Source organism: Oreochromis aureus, linkage group 4, assembly GCF_013358895.1.
Source record: "Oreochromis aureus strain Israel breed Guangdong linkage group 4, ZZ_aureus, whole genome shotgun sequence".
NCBI classification, from domain to species: Eukaryota; Metazoa; Chordata; class Actinopteri; order Cichliformes; family Cichlidae; genus Oreochromis; species Oreochromis aureus.
This window is the reverse complement of record NC_052945.1, coordinates 25,409,476-25,427,800: the sequence shown is the minus strand read 5'-3', so window position 1 is coordinate 25,427,800 and position 18,325 is coordinate 25,409,476. Positions and strand designations below refer to the sequence as shown.

The 18,325-nt window shown below is 39.0% G+C and overlaps 1 protein-coding gene across 1 annotated transcript in view; it reads left to right on the top strand.

Moving 5' to 3' along the window:
• Positions 1-211: 211 nt before the first annotated feature.
• LOC120440022 (protein shisa-8-like) overlaps positions 212-18,325 on the top strand; it is a 44,782-nt gene continuing 26,668 nt past the window's right edge. Inside the window, exons 1-2 of the mRNA XM_039611574.1 lie at positions 212-554; positions 981-1,619. Coding sequence (XP_039467508.1) covers positions 1,054-1,619 — 566 coding nt within the window. The 5' untranslated portion in view covers positions 212-554; positions 981-1,053. The remainder of the gene's footprint in view (positions 555-980; positions 1,620-18,325) is intronic.

Here is an 18,325-nt window from a genome sequence, read left to right as displayed (position 1 = left end):
TTCTAGGAGAGGAAGTAAACACCCACCAAAGTGGACTCAGGTGACAGCAAAAAGATGCCCACTACAAAACTAAAAAAGCTTTCTGTGAGCGCCGACAGTGAGAGTAAGAGGATGATGGATGCAAGTTAAATCTCAAGACGGAGTAGTGGATGACAAAAACAACCTAAGTGAAAAACTATTGATCAGAGTTTTTTTAATCCCTTTTCTCTTTTTTTAAAGATATCAAAACTGATTTGGCTCCATTGCTGAGTTTTTTTCCCACATCGGAATATGAGTCCATCTTTGGAGTGAAAAGTTTTCCACGTGGGAACCCATGACTGTCTGCAAGTTTCAGAGATATCTGCCTTTCCAGCTAGCGCCATCAGGACCCCAGACTTCTCACTTTTTGCGGATTATTCGTTCACTCTGCGGGGGAGCTTACTGTCAGAAATGCCAGAGGCGAGTTCATTCGTAGGTAACGCGGCCTCCTAAACTGGATTCCCTCCAAGCCACCAGCTTTGGATTTGTCTACAACCGCCTCTGCTGTCTGCCGATGACATATGGCTTTGTAAAAGGTGACAGAAATTTTTGAATGCGCCTTGACACACACACACCTACACGCATTTAACTGCCGAGGAATATCGTGTGGCTCTGCATGTGAGTTTCCACTCACAAGGGCCCACATTTACCTTAGCTAGGAGCATGTTAAAATGGGAGATTCCTTTTCCTCACTTGTTCTGCTCCCACGGTGACAGTTTAGTTTTCTGTAAATCGGAAATTTAATAACTAGTTAATGAATGCTTTTTTTTTAATGTTTCTTCAGATTATCACTATGGGACAAAAACTCTTGGTCTCTCCTCTTCAGTTTCCTGTTTCACTGATACTGTATCTCATTAAGTTGCACTGCTTACACAGCAAAAAGATTCATTTATTTGCTATAACTAAAAGCTCTGGGCAAGGAGGATATTTAACTTTCTATTTCTTTTATTTCTAACACCTAGGTGCTTTCAGTTGGAACTGTCATTAACTCTTACACATCAGGACTAAATCACAAGATACTGGAGTAAGACCAAGATGGCTGCCATCATTCATCCACTCTTGGTGAACTTATCTTTAGCCGTCCTCCTGGGTTTGATCTCTCTGGGTGGTCTGAACTTTCAACCGTCGGGTCAGGCTTTGGCGCAGTTCTCTTCCAACAACCAGACAACAGAACCATCTACGTCACCAGAAGCAGCGCTAGTAACCCCGACACCAGACACAGAGGAGCAAGCAGGTCCGACTGGGGATAACCGCTGTTGGGGTTACTATGATGTGATGGGCCAGTGGGACCCACCTTTTAACTGTAACGCAGGTATCTACCTGTTCTGTTGCGGTTCCTGCTTCTACCGCTTCTGCTGCCAGTTCAAAATCCACAGTTTGGATCAGACATCCTGTTCAAATTATGACACACCTGTGTGGGCAAACACGGGACGACCGGTGGCACCTGTCACAGAAGCCCAGGAGGAACCGGACCGGGATCGGACCCACATGATTGTGTATATTATCTGTGGAGTGGTGGCCATCATGGTGCTGGTAGGGATTTTCACCAAACTTGGGCTGGAGAAGAGTCAAGGAGGGCAGACCGACATGACCAACTCTAGGTAGGAACTGAGAAAAGTAAAACATTGAATGAAGTTATATGCAATAGATGAATGATACTGGGCATAGACTAAAGAGTTAAGTGAAAATATTTTTGAAATTAAGAAATTAAGGAAATTATCTCTCATTTGAAATTAAGTCCAAATGAGAGATAAATGTCTTTAAAGTGGCTAAAGCTAGCAGCCAGTTAACAAAGCTGCTTTTCTGGGTAGTATTCTCTATGTGAAGCTACGCTAACCTTCAACTGGCTACACCTACATATTCATACAATAAACTGGTTCTGATTTTAGCAGACTATAGAGCTAGCATGCAACTCCAACAGAACCAAAGTAGCGGTGCAACCAAATTTTATTAGACTCATTTTGGTAATTTCCAGCTCCACATTTTATCCACCAAATCTACTAGCGTAGCTTTGCATGACTGGGTATTTGTGCAACCCCCTACCTAGTATCCTCTCTCTTTTAGACAGCCCTCCCTTTAAGCCAGCTTTTTCCTGATTGGTTGCTTCTTGCAAACAAAGATTTTGATGATGGGTGGGGTTTCTGTGCTCACAGGCAGAGAGAAACGTCAAACTATGTATTTTTATCACAAAAAAGAAGAAAGTTTCTATTCTGTGAGAATAACCCTGCTCATTTGCAAACTTGTCTTAGAAACTCATTTCAATTCACAGCCATAACATCCCATCTCCGTGTCCAAGTCATTGTCTGAATGTTCAAGTATTTATTCTCGACATATGTGAAATGGGAAAACACATGGCTGAGAAGGTCACCAGCTCGGTAATGAATAAAGTGAGTGAATCACAGTGAGGTGATAATGGGTGTGAATTTTGCAACCACGAGGGAGCAATGGATATGGTGATAGGGTGGGAAAGAGTGAAAGACAGACATACCACAGGATGGAGGTCAGGCAGCAGGATGGAGATTCCAAAGGACAGATGATTTTGGAGGAAATGACAGTGAGGTTGCGTTGTGTTTTCTCTGCATCGGTGTAGCTGTTTCACATTGATGGGTGATTGATTGCTGTGACACAACTATGACTGTGGCAATGTGTGGCCTCCAGAGAGCAATGAGAAGAGAGAGGGTGGTTTTTTTGGAAGGGTGGAATATTGAGCGGATCTGACTGGAATGCAGCCAGTGGCTAATTCTAGTACAGAGAACGGGTGGGGGTGTGGGTGGGTGTATGTGTGTGGATGTGTGTGTGTGTGAGATAGAGGGAGTAAGATGAGAGAAAGAGGGAGTGCTTGGTTTGACCGGATAGCCTGTTGGGTGTTAAGAGTAAGAGCTTCTTTAAAATCCTGTCATCGCCGCATTTCCTCTCGGCCTCCCGAAAGCATGATGAAGAGGAGAAGAGGAGGAGGAGAAGGAAGAAGCAGTAGACATCAGCACTTGTTAATGTTAAACTGCACCATGCCACAAATAACACAATGAAAGATGGCATCCTTTGGTACATTTTATTCCCCGAATCAAACAACTGTGTGAATTTGAATTCTTCCGTCCAAGGATTATTTGAGAAATCCTTCAGAAATCTGGTTGACTGTCTTCACCACATTCAGGTCATAATGTGAAAATAAATGTTCAGAAATGTTATGTGTATGCCTCTAATCAGCAGGACAGAAGTGACATAGTTGATCACATGGTATTTAACTGTCCATCCTATAATAAAGCAAACAACTTTATGGTAACAGTGCAATTTTTCATGTAACGCAAAATTTATTTAAAAAAAAAACAATTAACTCAATTTTCTAAGTCGAAGCAAATATCACCTCAGATTAAAATACTTAATATTCATTTTCAGCATTTTTATTAACAAACAAACAAAAACACTAACTCCCTCCAAAAAAAGCAACAAAAAAAAAAGAGAAAAAACAAAACAAAGTCAGAGAAGTGCCAATTAAATTGCTCATTATTGTAGGCTCATTATAAAATAAAAATATCTCTTTTTGTTTGTTCAGGGTTTTGGTTCCTTTGCTTCCAGGAGATGGAAACATACTCATTATAAAAGTAATTTAACTGTTTTAAAGTATTTCTACTTTTCGTCACAGTTTTGCCAGAAATTAATCGACGCAGCAGATAAATATCATCCACTGTCAGCAGTAGATGTCATTTGATTTTCTGTTAGGCTGATATCAGTAAACAAAGCTAATATCAGCCAAGACCAGTACTGGATACAGTATATACGTATTGTTACATTGTTACATAGACTTTTAAATACTACAGCAACATCGCATTATGTCCTCTAATGCTTCAGTCCCTTTAAGAGTAAACATAGGATAACCTCCTTAAGACCAGCAAAAATAAGGGGTTACCGGTAATTGCTGTGAATTGTCTTGCATTCGCCAACCCATTTGGAGTAGTTAAAGTGACCAACTGTACATTGTTGGTACAGTTGGTCACTGTTTTGACTTGGAGTGTCTGCAATCACTCTCAGACCGATTGCCAACAAAGTGCAACAAATCTGAGTTGCACCATGTTGGCACATGTCTGTGTGGATGAGCTCAACTTGTCTCTTTGCAGTAGGGGACTTGACTGAACTGGTTGTATTATGGTTACATTCATATATTAAAATAGGTTTCCGAGCATCAATGTAATTTTGCAGTTAAATCACAATTCTTCAGCTGCTACGCCACCGTTATTTCTGATTAATGTGAATTTATGTTTGTGTGGATGGCCACAGACTTGCAACAGAAAGCAACAGATCTGCAGTTTTTGCACATTTATCACAGTTAGTAGCTGTATCATAGCAAATACTGATACTGTTGGTGCTGTCAGGCTATCATGTTATTTATATGATGAGTTATATAGTTTCCAGTGGTGCCCAGCAAGTCAGTGAACGTGTCGTATCTTCTTCTTTTATCAGATTTTTTATATGACATAATGTATTTATTTATCTTGGAGACAATACTGTATACCTTTTTCTTAAATGAAATATATTTTTTATGTCATAATATACATTTTCTGAACCAAATAATAATTAAAATAATAAACAAATAATAATTACCCTATACTTCACCTGTGTACTTCTACTTGTCATCCTTATATTGAAATAGGAAAGTTCAGGAAAAATAAATTTAATCAAGTATCCTATTAAGCTATTGTAGTGAGACAGTGTGCACAGTACTGAAGAAGATCTAAATGTAACTGTAATAAACTTTGTTGTTTTTTTATTACGATGTTTGCTGTAGGCCCATGTTACTTGCATCTTTGCATTTTGGAATGAGTGCTTGTTGTTTGGTTGTAACTTTATGCTCAGAATGTAAAACTTTTAAGGGCTGTACATGATTACAGAGACAATTAAAAAAAAGACAGGAAAATATATTCTTATGTTTAAATGTCACATGAGTCTGACAGTCAGCGAAGACGTAAAATTTCCATAAGCGACACAAGGCGAACATTTGATTTGCTTTCTTTAACAGATTTAACAGAAGTTTCACAGTATTGTAAAAAAAAATCTGATTTCATTTTTTTTTTGAAGCACCTGTTCATTCACCTTGAACATGCTTGCCTTTAATGGAACCACAAAGTGAATGCAGACGTCATGGATTCAAGCAAAGGTCTCCAAGCAAGCTTGTTATTAACTCACAGGATGGGAAAGAGGTCAGAGACAGAGTGATGACCACTGCAGGAGAGGGACAAAACCAGGAGTGAGAACTATAAAGATATCCAGAGGGAACAGAGGGATGAAACTAAGTCACGCTGGGGACTCGCTCATTTTACTATCCCATTGTTAAACACAGCTGTTTACCTCATATCTGCCAACGTATGTGTGTGAGTGTGTGTTGGTATAAGAGAAAGAGGAAAACCCGAGATATGATACATGAGCTAACCACTTCACTGATGTGACCAAAGACCAGTAATGTAAGGACACTCTGTAGTAGCATTATGAAGGGGTGGATGGAAGGACGAGAGGAACAAGCCATGAGAGAGGAAGCTTTTCTGATGAGTGAATGATTAATCCAGAGGGATTCCAAGACATTTTCACTCACAATGTGCCACAGAAAACACTTGGTCAGAAACCTCATCTTGCCATATTTTAACACATAGGTACCCCTTTAATATCCAGTGTGAGGTGGCATCGCCTACGATTTCACAAACCTACCATTCTTTTTCAATTCTATAATTTCTATCACTGTTTTCTTTTCTGACATTAACTTGTTTACCATGACACTCTTTGGTTAGCGCTCCCTTATTGATGACACCAGCAGACCACTTTCCCCTGCGGTCAGATGTTGAGGGACTCCTATCGAACCCTATTGGGCTGCTCTGCATGCTGAAAAAAAATGACACTGAAAGGGAACTCACTGTGTTACAATGTAAAGGCAACAGATTCTGACCAGGGTTCAGTATGCGATAGTTTGGGAGTGTGAACAGGCTATGATTCCTGCTGATATGCTACTGACAGTAGCGGCCACTATAAAGTATACCTTGCTAGCATCATGTTGGACTGTGATTTGCCTTGAAAGCTGCCTTATGACTTTGTGACGTAAAACATTCCTCAGATGATCCCATCACACAGTTGCTGCAGGTTTGTTAGCTGCACATCCATGTGAATCTCCCGTTCCACCACATCCCAAAGGTGCTCTATTGGATTGAATCCTGGAGTGTGCTGAGGCCATTTGAGTACAGTGAACTCAGGTTCAAGAAACCAGTTTAAAATGATTGGAGCTTTATGACAAGGCATGTTATCCTGCAGGAAGCATCCATCACAAGATGGATACACTGTGGTCATAAAAGGATGGACATATTCAGCAGAAATATTTAGGCAGACTGTGGCATTAAACCGCTGTCTGAACCACTGACACAAGGCAGTGTCAAATTCTGACCTTATCATCTGAATGTTGTAGCAGAAATCAAGACTCATGAGACCATACAACATTTTTCCAATCTTCTATTGTCCAATTGTTGACCATTCTGTTAGCTCTGTTAGCACAGAGCTCTCTGGCTTCTGACCTTGGGCATCAGCAAGGTGTTTCTGCCTGATAAACTAGAACTTCTTACTGGACCATTCTCTGTAAACCCTAGAGATGGTTGTGCAGGAAAATCCCAGTAGATCAGCAGTTTCTGAAATACTCAGCCCAGCCCATTTGGCATCAACAACAATGTCACATTTAAAGGCACCTAAATCACGTCTCTTCCACATTCTTACACTCAATTTAAACTTCAGGTTGTGTCGAACATGTCTACAAGCCTAAATGCATGTAGACATAGTTATTGGCTGATTAGATATCTGCATTAATTGCACTTGAACACTTGTACCCAATGAAGCACCCAGTGAGTGTCGTGTCTGTTTTGTCTGTAAAAGACACTTTTCTGCCGGGAAAGGCTGCGCCTCAGTGAAACTGTTTATCACATCGATTGCATGTCCATCAAAAACTGAAAATTCATATTCAGCCTGCATACATTTGACCAAGAGACACCTTCACCTGGTTGCGGGCGACAAATCTATGCGTGTATGTGAGTTTGGGCGCATGTGTGTGTGCAGTCAACGAATAAATCCAGCCACAAAGCTGTTAAGGTGGTAATGCGCTGAAACCCTGGGTCAAGCAATCACAACAGCCAGTGGTGCAATGATAGAGCAGAAGACACACATGTGCACCTGGGCATGCACACGCACACACACAAACCTCTCATTACGACCCTACAGTGAGCCTTCTCCCCCTCCTCTGTTGCATAGCTTCTCGCCTCCCAAGTGGTTCTTGGTATTTTTGTTTTGCCCTCAGTCTGTCTGTGTCTGCACCTGTTGTGTGAGAACTGCTGCAAAGCAAAATTAAAAATGAATTGTATCTTTTGATACGTGATTCATCTGAGGGAATTAAAATAGCACATTAATAAGAGCTCAGCTTGTGATCTTGTGGACTGCAGCAGCACTGAAGGCGCTGGAGGAAAACAAGTAGCTGTAGACAAGGGCCATTCATGGACCTGTACAAGATCACATTACCAAAAAAAAAAAAAATGCCTAAAGACATGTCTCCAAATAATCTATGCAGAAATGACATTGGCTAACATGCTGATAGTGCCAAAAATTAGAAGGCACTTGTTTTGGGAATGCCTTGTTGTAAGCCCACCTAGCAAACTATAGTCAGTTTATTTGTACAGCATTAATCAAAACACAGTGGTGCATTAAGCAATTATCATAAAACAATACTTAATGAGCAACAGCATTAATAATCCGAGTGCATGTTGTGAATTAATGGCAGAGTTAGCAGGATAAACACAGCATGAAAACAGGTCAAATAAAGTGCATTCAAACTCATAGACTCTCTCAACAATTAATAATGTTTCACATATTTTGTTTATACATATCAAGTTTGCTGGGACATTTATACTGGCACCACTGTTTTTGCCAATTGATACAACCTCACTGGTCTAGTAGTGCAATTTTTCTTTTACTGACATCAAACACTACGTTTGATGTCAGTAAATTAAGATTTTCTGAAACATGCTCCTGCATGCTGGAAACAAACCAAAATAGAAACTATTCTTATAACCTTTCTATAAAGTCCAAGTTGCAGTTGCATTAAGTATGTTGGCTAGTCAACTTTTGCTAGTCTTGGTCTGAATATCATTTAATGTTATGTTAATTTTAGCGAATATTAGAAAAAAAGGAATCAACCGGTGTCTCATGTCATATGGTTCAAAAGTTACCAAACCTCGACCTTTGGTGGCACAAGACTGCGTGAAGTGCACACATGAAACTTGGTGAACATAATTATGGGAGTGGCAGAAGAAGTGAGACAGAGCAGAAAACGCAAGTGCAGTTTAAAAAAAAGTAGAAACATGTTGCCCCCAATTTGTAAGGATGATAGATGTACTTACACACACACATACACACACAATGTACCACTTATCAGAAATTGTTCTACTGGAGGGCCGCGTGTTCAAGGTTACAGGTGATTGAATGACACACTGGGGATCTAAACAGCCGTTTCCGTCGGCCATTCTCCTCCTTTACAGTATTGTGTTTCATCAACAGTGCTTTCAATTTCAGTTATTGTTCAGGCACAGTGCCACTTTTCATCATTGCCTGGCAGGTGTTTAGAGCCAATAGATAAATATGTGCACACAGTTCCAATTTTTTTTCTGCTTTTCCTGAAATAGTTAAAGCAATAACCAGATGAAACAACACTTAGTGGGTTGTGGAGTGCAATTAGTTTCATTAGTTTGTTTCTTAGACGATAGGGTGATTATGAGACTTAAATTTGTTAAAATAATAAGATATACTTTATTTATCCCCAAACTTAGGGCATTACTGCGTTACAGCAGCCAAAACATGAAAAGCAACTTTACTCCATGAAATAGATAAATATCATAGAACAAAAAAGCTGACGAAGCTAAAATCAAAGAGTTTAATGAATACAAATTTAAATATAATATAATAAGGGGGTCTTATATCTAAAATTAATGCTGTTTATGTTCTATGAGATGGTGAGGATTGTCTGTATCTGTCCTTGTCACAGCACTGCTGTCTTCATCTCCTCACCAACAGCCAGTCATAGCAGATGGCTGCTCTTCTATTGTAGGGCGACTGTTGCTGTGATTTGGCGCTACAGACATAAAACTGAATTGAACTGAATACTAGAGAAAGTCATCAGCTGCACATCCAGTAATTAGAATAGGGGATACGCCACTGACTACGGCTACAGTCATTTTGATGATCGCTGCATCAGCTGATGGAGGAATCCAAACCACGTGTTTATTCAAAGACGCCTCCTGTATGGAGAAACTAGTTGCATGCATTGCTCAGGTTTGATTTTGGCTTAAATCCTGAAGGTTCCTTCTGGGATTACTCTGAGTTTTAGTTCTGCCCATAGATTTTCACTTGGATTCAGCTCAGGTGATTGGCTGGGTCACTCTAGCAGCTTCTTTTTCTTTCTCTGAAACCACTTGAGAGTTTCCTTAGCTGTGTGTTTGGGATTATTGTCTTGCTGAAACGTCCACCCTGGTTTCATCTTCATCATCTTGGTACATGGGAGCAGATATTTATCAAGAAAGTTTGGGTACATTTTTCCTTTAATCCTTCATTCAGTTATATGAAGTGCGCCAATGCTGTATGTTTAAAAACAGCCGTGCACCATGATGTTCCTTCCTCCAAACTTCACTGTTGGTATGGTGTGTTTAGGGTTATATGCAGTGCCCTTTGAACTCCAAACATACTGTGTATTCTGGCATCCAAAGAGTTCGATCTTGGTCTAATCTGACAGACTATATTCTCACAGTATTTCCCAGGTTTGTCTAAATGTTGTTCAGCAAACTTTAGACACACTTCAGCATGCTTCTTCAGCAATGGAGTCTTGTGTGGTGAGCAGAGATGGGCAGTAACGCGTTACTTGTAACGCGTTACTGTAATCTGATTACTTTTTTCAAGTAACGAGTAATGTAAGGGATTACTATTGCAAAAACGGTAATTAGATTACCCTTACTTTCACGTAGGAACGCTGCGTTACTGCGTTACTAAAACCGTGATTTTTTGCGAGAGTGTCTCATGACGGTGACGTAAGCGAGTGCGACGTTCGTGACAACAGCTGTCTGCAGATCAACAATGGATAATATATCGAGTGCGGAGAGAGTATGAGCGTGCAGCGTTTAAAGCGTGGAAGTACTGACCTTATTTTGAGTTTGATTCCATAAAAAGTGACAAAAACATTAGTGTCCGTTGTGCGTGGGAAGAAAACTTCTTTTTACAGCGAAAAAACCCCTAAACTTCCAAGCAAGCACCAAGTGCGCTATGAGAAACTCGCGGATTCTTCCACTGACCGCTGCGGCACACCTGCACCAGGGTAAACCTCCGCCTACCCCAGTCCTGCTTTACAGGTGAAAATAGAGCAACAGGACCGCTAGTCTTTGATTTTATTTATTTTCTGCTGTTTCACTTGCATCTATTTGAAAGAGTGAATGTAAACACAAAAACATATTTTATTTTATGTGCTGGAATGTGCAGAAAATAGGTTTAAATGTTAAACAAATTTCTTCCAGTCAGAGAATGTTGCATATAATTTAATTTTTGCTTGATGCATAAAGTTAAAAGATTAAAACTAATAAAACAAGTTTTAAAAAGACACTTTTCCATTTGATTACATTTTTTATGATGGATTATGCAGAAAAAGTAGAATTGGGTTGAAAGATCTTTTGCTTTATCACCTATTCAGGTTGTAAATCATGTTTTTAAAAAGTAACTAAGTAACTAAGTAATTAATTACTTTTTAAAATAAGTAATTAGTAAAGTAACGGGATTACTTTTGGGGGGAAGTAATCAGTAATTAGTAACTGATTACTTTTTTCAAGTAACTTGACCAACACTGGTGGTGAGTGTACATACAGGTGATTGAGGGCATTAGTTATTGTTTGTTAAAACATTTTTTACTTACTGATTCCACCTGGTCATGGCCGATTTATAGTGAAATAATGTTCTTTCCACTTCTGGATTATGACCCCAACAGTGCCATAATCCAGAACCTGCAGTAGTTTAAAATTCTTCTCTAATAAATGCCATCAGTATGTTTCGCAACAATACAGTTTTGAATGTCTTGGCTTTAACCATCAGGTTTCTTGTGTGACACCTTGGTAATAAGACACGTTTTTATAGGCCATCAGTTAGGACTGAACCAGCTAATAGGCACCTCCCTTTCAATTCAATTCAATTCAATTTTATTTATATAGCGCCAAATCACAACAAAAGTCGCCTCAAGGCGCTTTATATTGTACAGTAGATTGCACAATAATAAATAAATATAATAAATACTTTCTTCATGTGTTCAATACTGTTTCCCTGTGTGATTTCTCATTATTGCACATGAATTTATTTATGTACATCTGTAGCTTGATTTCTTTGGATGTGTGGATTGGATGTGTTGTTACTGAGATGTGGTGAGAATTTCATGTCAATAGCACATTTAGAAAATTTGTTGACGTGTTCAATACTAATTTTACCCGCCGTATGTCCGGGATAACACCACTTTTCAATCACGACTTCTGCAATCCCTCCATATTTCTTTTTAGATTAACATCCCTGTCTGTCCAAAATGTCCTGAAGCTATGTAAGGTCACACTGTGGTCTGAGAAGTGTGAGTGTGACAATCTCTCGCCACAGTGCTCTATGACACTTCATGAAGCTCCATGATAAAGTCATTATAAATAAAACAACAACAATGGAAGCTGCTGCAACAGGCAGAACAACACCAGGACAAAAACAACTTGATAACAAAATAATGTGTAAAGTAGTTACTATGAAGTTGTTTAGTGACGAAACCTGACAAATAAAGCGAATGCCTTAAAACCAGGTTCTTCCAATTGACGTGTCTGTAACTCATCACTGATGTAAAGCATGCAGCAGCGCTAATATCGCCTTTGTTGTCAGTACTGTTGCTATTCTCACCTTTCACTAACATAAGCGTGTTTTGGTTTCTATCTCGAAAACGCAGCAAGGCTCAGTTGGCTCGTTAAATGCACGTCTCCCTCAATGCTTAATCTGAAAATAAATTCTTTGATGCTGCTGCGGTATGAAAAATAGACTTTGCCTTTCCCAAAGTGCACAGCTAACTCAAATCAGCAAGGAATTATTGTTTATCCGTTTTATCGGCTTCTTTAAGGAGATGCTTACAGTTGTGGATATTTTCTACCCCAGTCTTGTTTGTGCCATCAAAGTCCATTACTGACTTCACTTTACCACTAAATCCACAGTTTAAAACACATAACAATGCCAAAGTTATCTCCAGCAGCTCAACTCTAAAAGCGGTGAGAATATACAAACATAAAAAGCACTAAAGCACACATTTTGCTTTTAGCTGATTCTGACTTTTATGTGCCAGCCTTAAAATTTTCTTTCATGTGTTTCAGTTATTGAAATGCTGCTCTGGAGGATATCAGGTCCATGTGTTTTATCCAGAAACTAGACTGACACATTCAGTTTTCTGGATAGCACTTCTTTATGTGCTTATATTTCCATAAAATGATGCATGAATATGTTTTACTTGTAATGGACTACTGTTTTGTTTTAATCATTGCTACTCTTGTTGATGCATCCTTCTGGAAATGCTTATCAATACTTTGCATTTCCGCTTATACGGTGTGAATTTATTGCCTCCATAGAGGCGGCTGTATCAGTTGTGTTGTGATTATAACTCCACACCACACCTCAGTGCAGCAGTGAGACAGATTGCTGCAGAGCCCTGAAGTTCCTAAGCTCAACTGTTGCTGCAGTGGCTGTGAACCACATCAGCGGATCGCCAGACTTTCTCCGAATCGTCCTCCCATGTTTTTTTCCTTGTAATCCCTCCTTCTACCTCATTCCCCTCTCATGTTTCACGCACAACATCAACACTCTTTGTGTCAAAAACTAGGCAGAAAAATCTGCATGGTAATTGATAAACAGTACTGGTGGGTACATTATGCACACTGTTAAAATACTGGAAACTGTTGAAAAAGTTTTAAGAAACGTATTTAATTGATTACCACAATATATGTGAGATAATAAGATGATATGCAAGATCTGTACATGTTCAAAGGTGTAATTTCCACCTTTTACTTTAGGTTGATCTTCAAGCATCTTAAGTTTCAAGATGATAAAATCTTTGTATACTAATTTCTGTTACCCTTTCCCCCTGGGTGTTGAGTTTTAGGTTGTGTACAGGCTGCTCTTTCTGATTGGTCAAGGTTTCTGGTAGATTAAAAGAAAAACACTTTATCTATGTATGTTTCAGCAAACACCTATATCAAAAAACATCAATCCTACAGACTTATTTTCATTAAAATAAGCTCACCAACATTACGAGAGTTTACAGCACGTTTACCATAAAGAGCTAAAGCACCACAGTTCACTGTCTGTTCAAAGAGAAACCACATACAGATAAATGGAGTGTGATCGCTTCATAATGAGAGGTTTATTTTTGAGCCTAGCTGTGGGCTGTTAACAACAATCTGTGTCACTTTTGACTTTGCAATTTGGAGGCTCTGTAGGAGGTTTGTGAAGGCACAATTGCAAGTGGATATACTTACGTCTATATTTTCTCTGAAAGTACTTCAGTTAAACTCCGCTGGCTTAGTGAGTCGCATTGTGTGTCTCTGAGCTTCTTTGTGACTGTGTAAATTTGTGTGGGTATATGTCTGTGTACAGTCTACATGGAGTTGGGAACATGCCGCCCAGCATGGGCTCCATTTTCACTCCAGTGATCCTAGTAATGGTCTTGTCCCACTGTAGACTGACGCTGGCTACAAGTCACCCTGACAGAATATCAACTGCTTACATGTAGCTGTTTGCTGAAGCGCACACAATAGAAAGCATTATCATTGCACCCTGTGCTCTATCTATCTATCTATCTATCTATCTATCTATCTATCTATCTATCTATCTATCTATCTATCTATCTATCTATCTATCTATCTATCTATCTATCTATCTATCTGGGTTTATAGAATATTTACGAACTAACTACAGCATTTACAAGCATATTGCAACATGTATTTTTCAATGAAATAAATATGTGTGTTATCCTCAGTCTCATATTTTCCTCTTCAGCTGCTTCAAACAAATGTAACAGTACAAACAGCTTAATTAAAAGCTCCTTCCACTTGGCCAGCTATGATATTTAACTTCAACACTTAAGGTTTCAAATAGTCTAAAATTTCAAAAGCCCAAATGCTGTCAATTTAAAATAATAAATAAGTATTCGTCTATAACGCGGCTACTAAATATTCCTATAAATCAGACTTCAGTCTGCTTCGATTATGCACTTTTTCAGCTTTCTGCAGGCCAAATCTCCATAAAGGGAAGGAAGCAACTCTGGTACATTGACTGAACTCAGCAGCAGACTATCAGAGTTTGAATGCTTACTTTTACACTCTGATAGTTCTACAGCATCTTGGACCACAGTTTTAAATACTAGCTGCACAATAACTGGCAAAGGCTTAATAACTGTAGGATGTCACAAAACGCAGCCGAGGCATTTACCTGCAATTTAACAAATTACAGGAACAGGCTTCACACTCTGAATGCAGTTAATTTCTTTTTTATTTAGTTAATGGTAGTTTCCACTCAAACAGCTGTTCATAGTGGTTTAATGAAAAGTTGGAAAGGAAGGCACCTGGATCCTTTGTGATAAATACTGCTACTAAACCACGTATTAACAATATGCTGTGTAAGTATCTACTCATTTGCTAATGTGAATAAGTCAAGATATTCCAAATATATCTCAGGTCACTTATTTATTTTCACAGATTGGTGGCATTTATGCATGTAACTGGTGATATTTAGGTCACTTTAGCTAACAGAAAAAAAAAACAGCCATTCATTTCTAAATGGTTAAAAGACAAAATTTGTATCATCCAGTTAGCTTTCTTCATGGGAGCTCCTGTCTTCCCAACTAGCTCACTACTATAAAGATAGCCAGCTGTAAACAGAGCAAATTTGAGTTGAAAAATAAAGTTCATCAAATGTTTACCAGTTGATGAGGCCCGCATAGATGATTAATTAGCATATTATAATGTCCTTGTTACTATATCATCAATCAATAACACAGGAACTTCAAACACTTTTATCATTGTCCTAATTATCCTACGTGCATGTCTGTGTGGTTACTAATAACAAGCAATAGGGATATACACCTTATATACATAATTATTTCATTTAAGGTGTTGTATTCTAATACAAACTTTAACTTTCTTTACTTTTCCATTATAAATTGTGAGCTCTCAGCCACTATTTGGTGTTTGAGATCTTGCAAGTGCTTTTCCCGTTCTTTTATCCTTCTTTTGATTTCTTCCATGGCCCTTGTCCTTCTCAGTAGTCACCTTTCAGCTCTCATCTTACAGACACTATCAAGCTTACACATCACAGAGGATAAAATAATCGAGAAGGACCTATCCTCTGTGAAATTTATCGTTTCCCCTTCATCATTCTCCTACATAAACTTCCCACTGTTCCATCTCTATCTGTCCGTTTGCTTTATAGTCCCAAAAATACCTTCCTTCAAATCATTGTGCAGTTTCAACATTGTGCAGGAACAGAGATGAAATAAAGAGGAAGATGAGTGCCACGGAGGGGAGCCACAAAAGGAGGAATGGGATAACACAGCAGGGAGGAATTCACTTCTTTGCTTTGCTATCTACATTCATCCCCTTCTTGTTCAGCTTCCATTTGCTTTTCCTTTGTGTGCTCATCTCATTCCATTGTCCTCTCTTCCTCTCAATCTTTATCCTTTTCACTTTTGACATTTTTTCTTCCACTCATTCCCGCTTCTTCTTATTGCAAATAAAGACACCAATGCAGTCATCATCTACTAGTGATTCTCTTAACATTGTAGCCAGATGATCAAAACACACAAATTAGTCCCATCTAACTGGCACGCCTTGCTTTAGAGAGCAGTATTATATTGCTGCCAACTGTATTATACATGTGTTTTTTACATATGTTAATGAATGTGCTTTATCTTAACCATGTTTGTTTCTTGTCAGCAGTAGCAAACACTTACATACTCACCCATTCCTAACCTTTATAACGTTGTTATATATTTAATGCAAAGTGAGCATGCAAATAGATTAATTTCCCCACAGCATGAGTTATGCAAATATGCAAATATGTTGTAACAGGGCATAGAGTCCATATATGTTGTGACCAACCCATCCAGTAGTTTCTCACGTTTTTGACTGAAAAGCTGGGTTGTCCATCTTCCTCCCACAGAAGCTCAAATTCAGAGAAAGAGAGAGAGCGTGAGAAAGGGGGAGGGAAAAGTAAAAGTAAGTTCCTACATTTTTCCAGTGCGGCAGTTTTCCTGGTGTTTACTGCAGCTCAAGAAAACATGGTGTAACTATCAGTAAGATATGAATAAGTCTGTGTAATATCCGATTCAGACTGCTTCGTTGCTGTAATCAGAAACAAAACACTGCGGCTGCCTAAATCACGGAGAACTGACCTAGAATGCAGAAATGAATGAACTGAAAGTGCTGACTGAGACTGTGTCTCACAGAAAATAATGACACGCCTCAGTCTGATTTTTAAAGTACATTTTTGTGCGAGATGCCAAATGCTAGTGGACTTTTGATTGTCGTTATGAGTTTGTGGAAAGCTAGATGGTTGGATATCTTTAAAAAAAAGGACAGCATCATCTTTAACCTCCTAGGACCTGGCGTCCACATATGTTGACATCACATTCTGGGTTGTCCAGACCAAAATACTAAATTTTGCTCTACAAGGGCCTGATATCCACTTACGAGGACATTATACCGCCACTGTTTTATCAAAATTTAAAATGAATGTCCTCATATGTGGATTTCATTTTTCTCAGAAACAAAAGTCTGGTTAAAAAAAAAAAAAATCAGGTAATTCTTTGTTTTTACATCCATCGGGTCCCAATCAGCCCAAATAGCAAAGAGAAATTGAAAATCTATGCCATGAAAGAGTTCAGGTCTTAGGAGGTTGAAAAGAGAAAAATGTTAATCAAAATCCTCTAAGAAAGAAGTCTTTTCGCCTGGAAGCCATGTTGGTAACAGAGCTTTGCAGTTATTCCAACAGTTAAGGAGAGAGCCATAAGATTAACTGGTCATGCAAAGACGATGTAGAACCACCAGATACGTGTGTGATGTCTCTTTCTTAAAATATCTTTCAAAAACATCACCAAAACCTTTAAATGTTGTGAAAACCTGATGATACAAATTTCAAAGAAAGGAAACTAAACAGGGAAACTGCAGGTGACCTGTCTGCCCCCCGAGATCCTCTGCAGCTCTCATAATGTTATCAGAATATTTTCAGCTCCCCCGAAACAGGAAGCCTTGTTAGTGCTGATCCTAAAGGAAAGCTCTTCCTGCTTTGTCTATTAATAAAGCCTAAACCTTGCCACAGCAACACCTGCGCCCCGATCTTCTTACTTTAAAAAGGAGTGTTTAGGGGGTTGAGATCAGCTTGACTCTGCTCAGGCTGAGGCAGAGTAAAATGTATGAATACAAAATGAGCTACATACATAAATATACATCATACAGAATAATCAGTGTATTAATCAGACACATAATCTCTTCTACGTCAAGCAAAGGTTATGAATCTGTTCAATTACCGTTAAGCAGCTTAATAAGAATTCAGCTAGAGGTTACTGGTGTGTTAAATAGCCATTCAGTGATACAATGGAACACTAAAAGAGATACAGTGTGAGATCAGAATCATGTGAGTGCTGTTCAGGCTGGTTTTTCTTCCTCCAGCGTGTTATTTCTCTATGCTTTACTCTGTATATCACAGGTGTAACATGCCGTGTGATCGATGAGTCCGCAGAGTTTCGGGGCTTACAGTCGATACCACTCCTATATCATTTCTGTCTTTGGCTCCACTCCCTTTAACCTCTCCCTTCTTCCTCACACCCATTCACACTCATAAGAAAACAGCAGCGATCTACAGTAGCACAGACAGCACAGACCTGTGTTCACCATTTGCACACTTGCCGTCTCCAAATAGAAGTTTCCTGTTTTACTAAAGGAAGCACTTTGTTCCTAAAAAAAAGAAAAAAAGAAAAGAAAGCAGACTGGAAGAATACAAGATGTTTTCCAGGGAATTGATGCCTTTGCAAACTAGCAAGCATGTATCTGATTAGCACACACACTCGCTCTCTCTGCCTCTCTAACAAACACACACACGCACAAACACACAAGTATGCTCAGCCTTTAAAAATGCCTTGAAAACGAATTTGTTTTAAAAAGCCTAGATATAATATGCCCGCTCCATCTACCCCCGCCTCTCA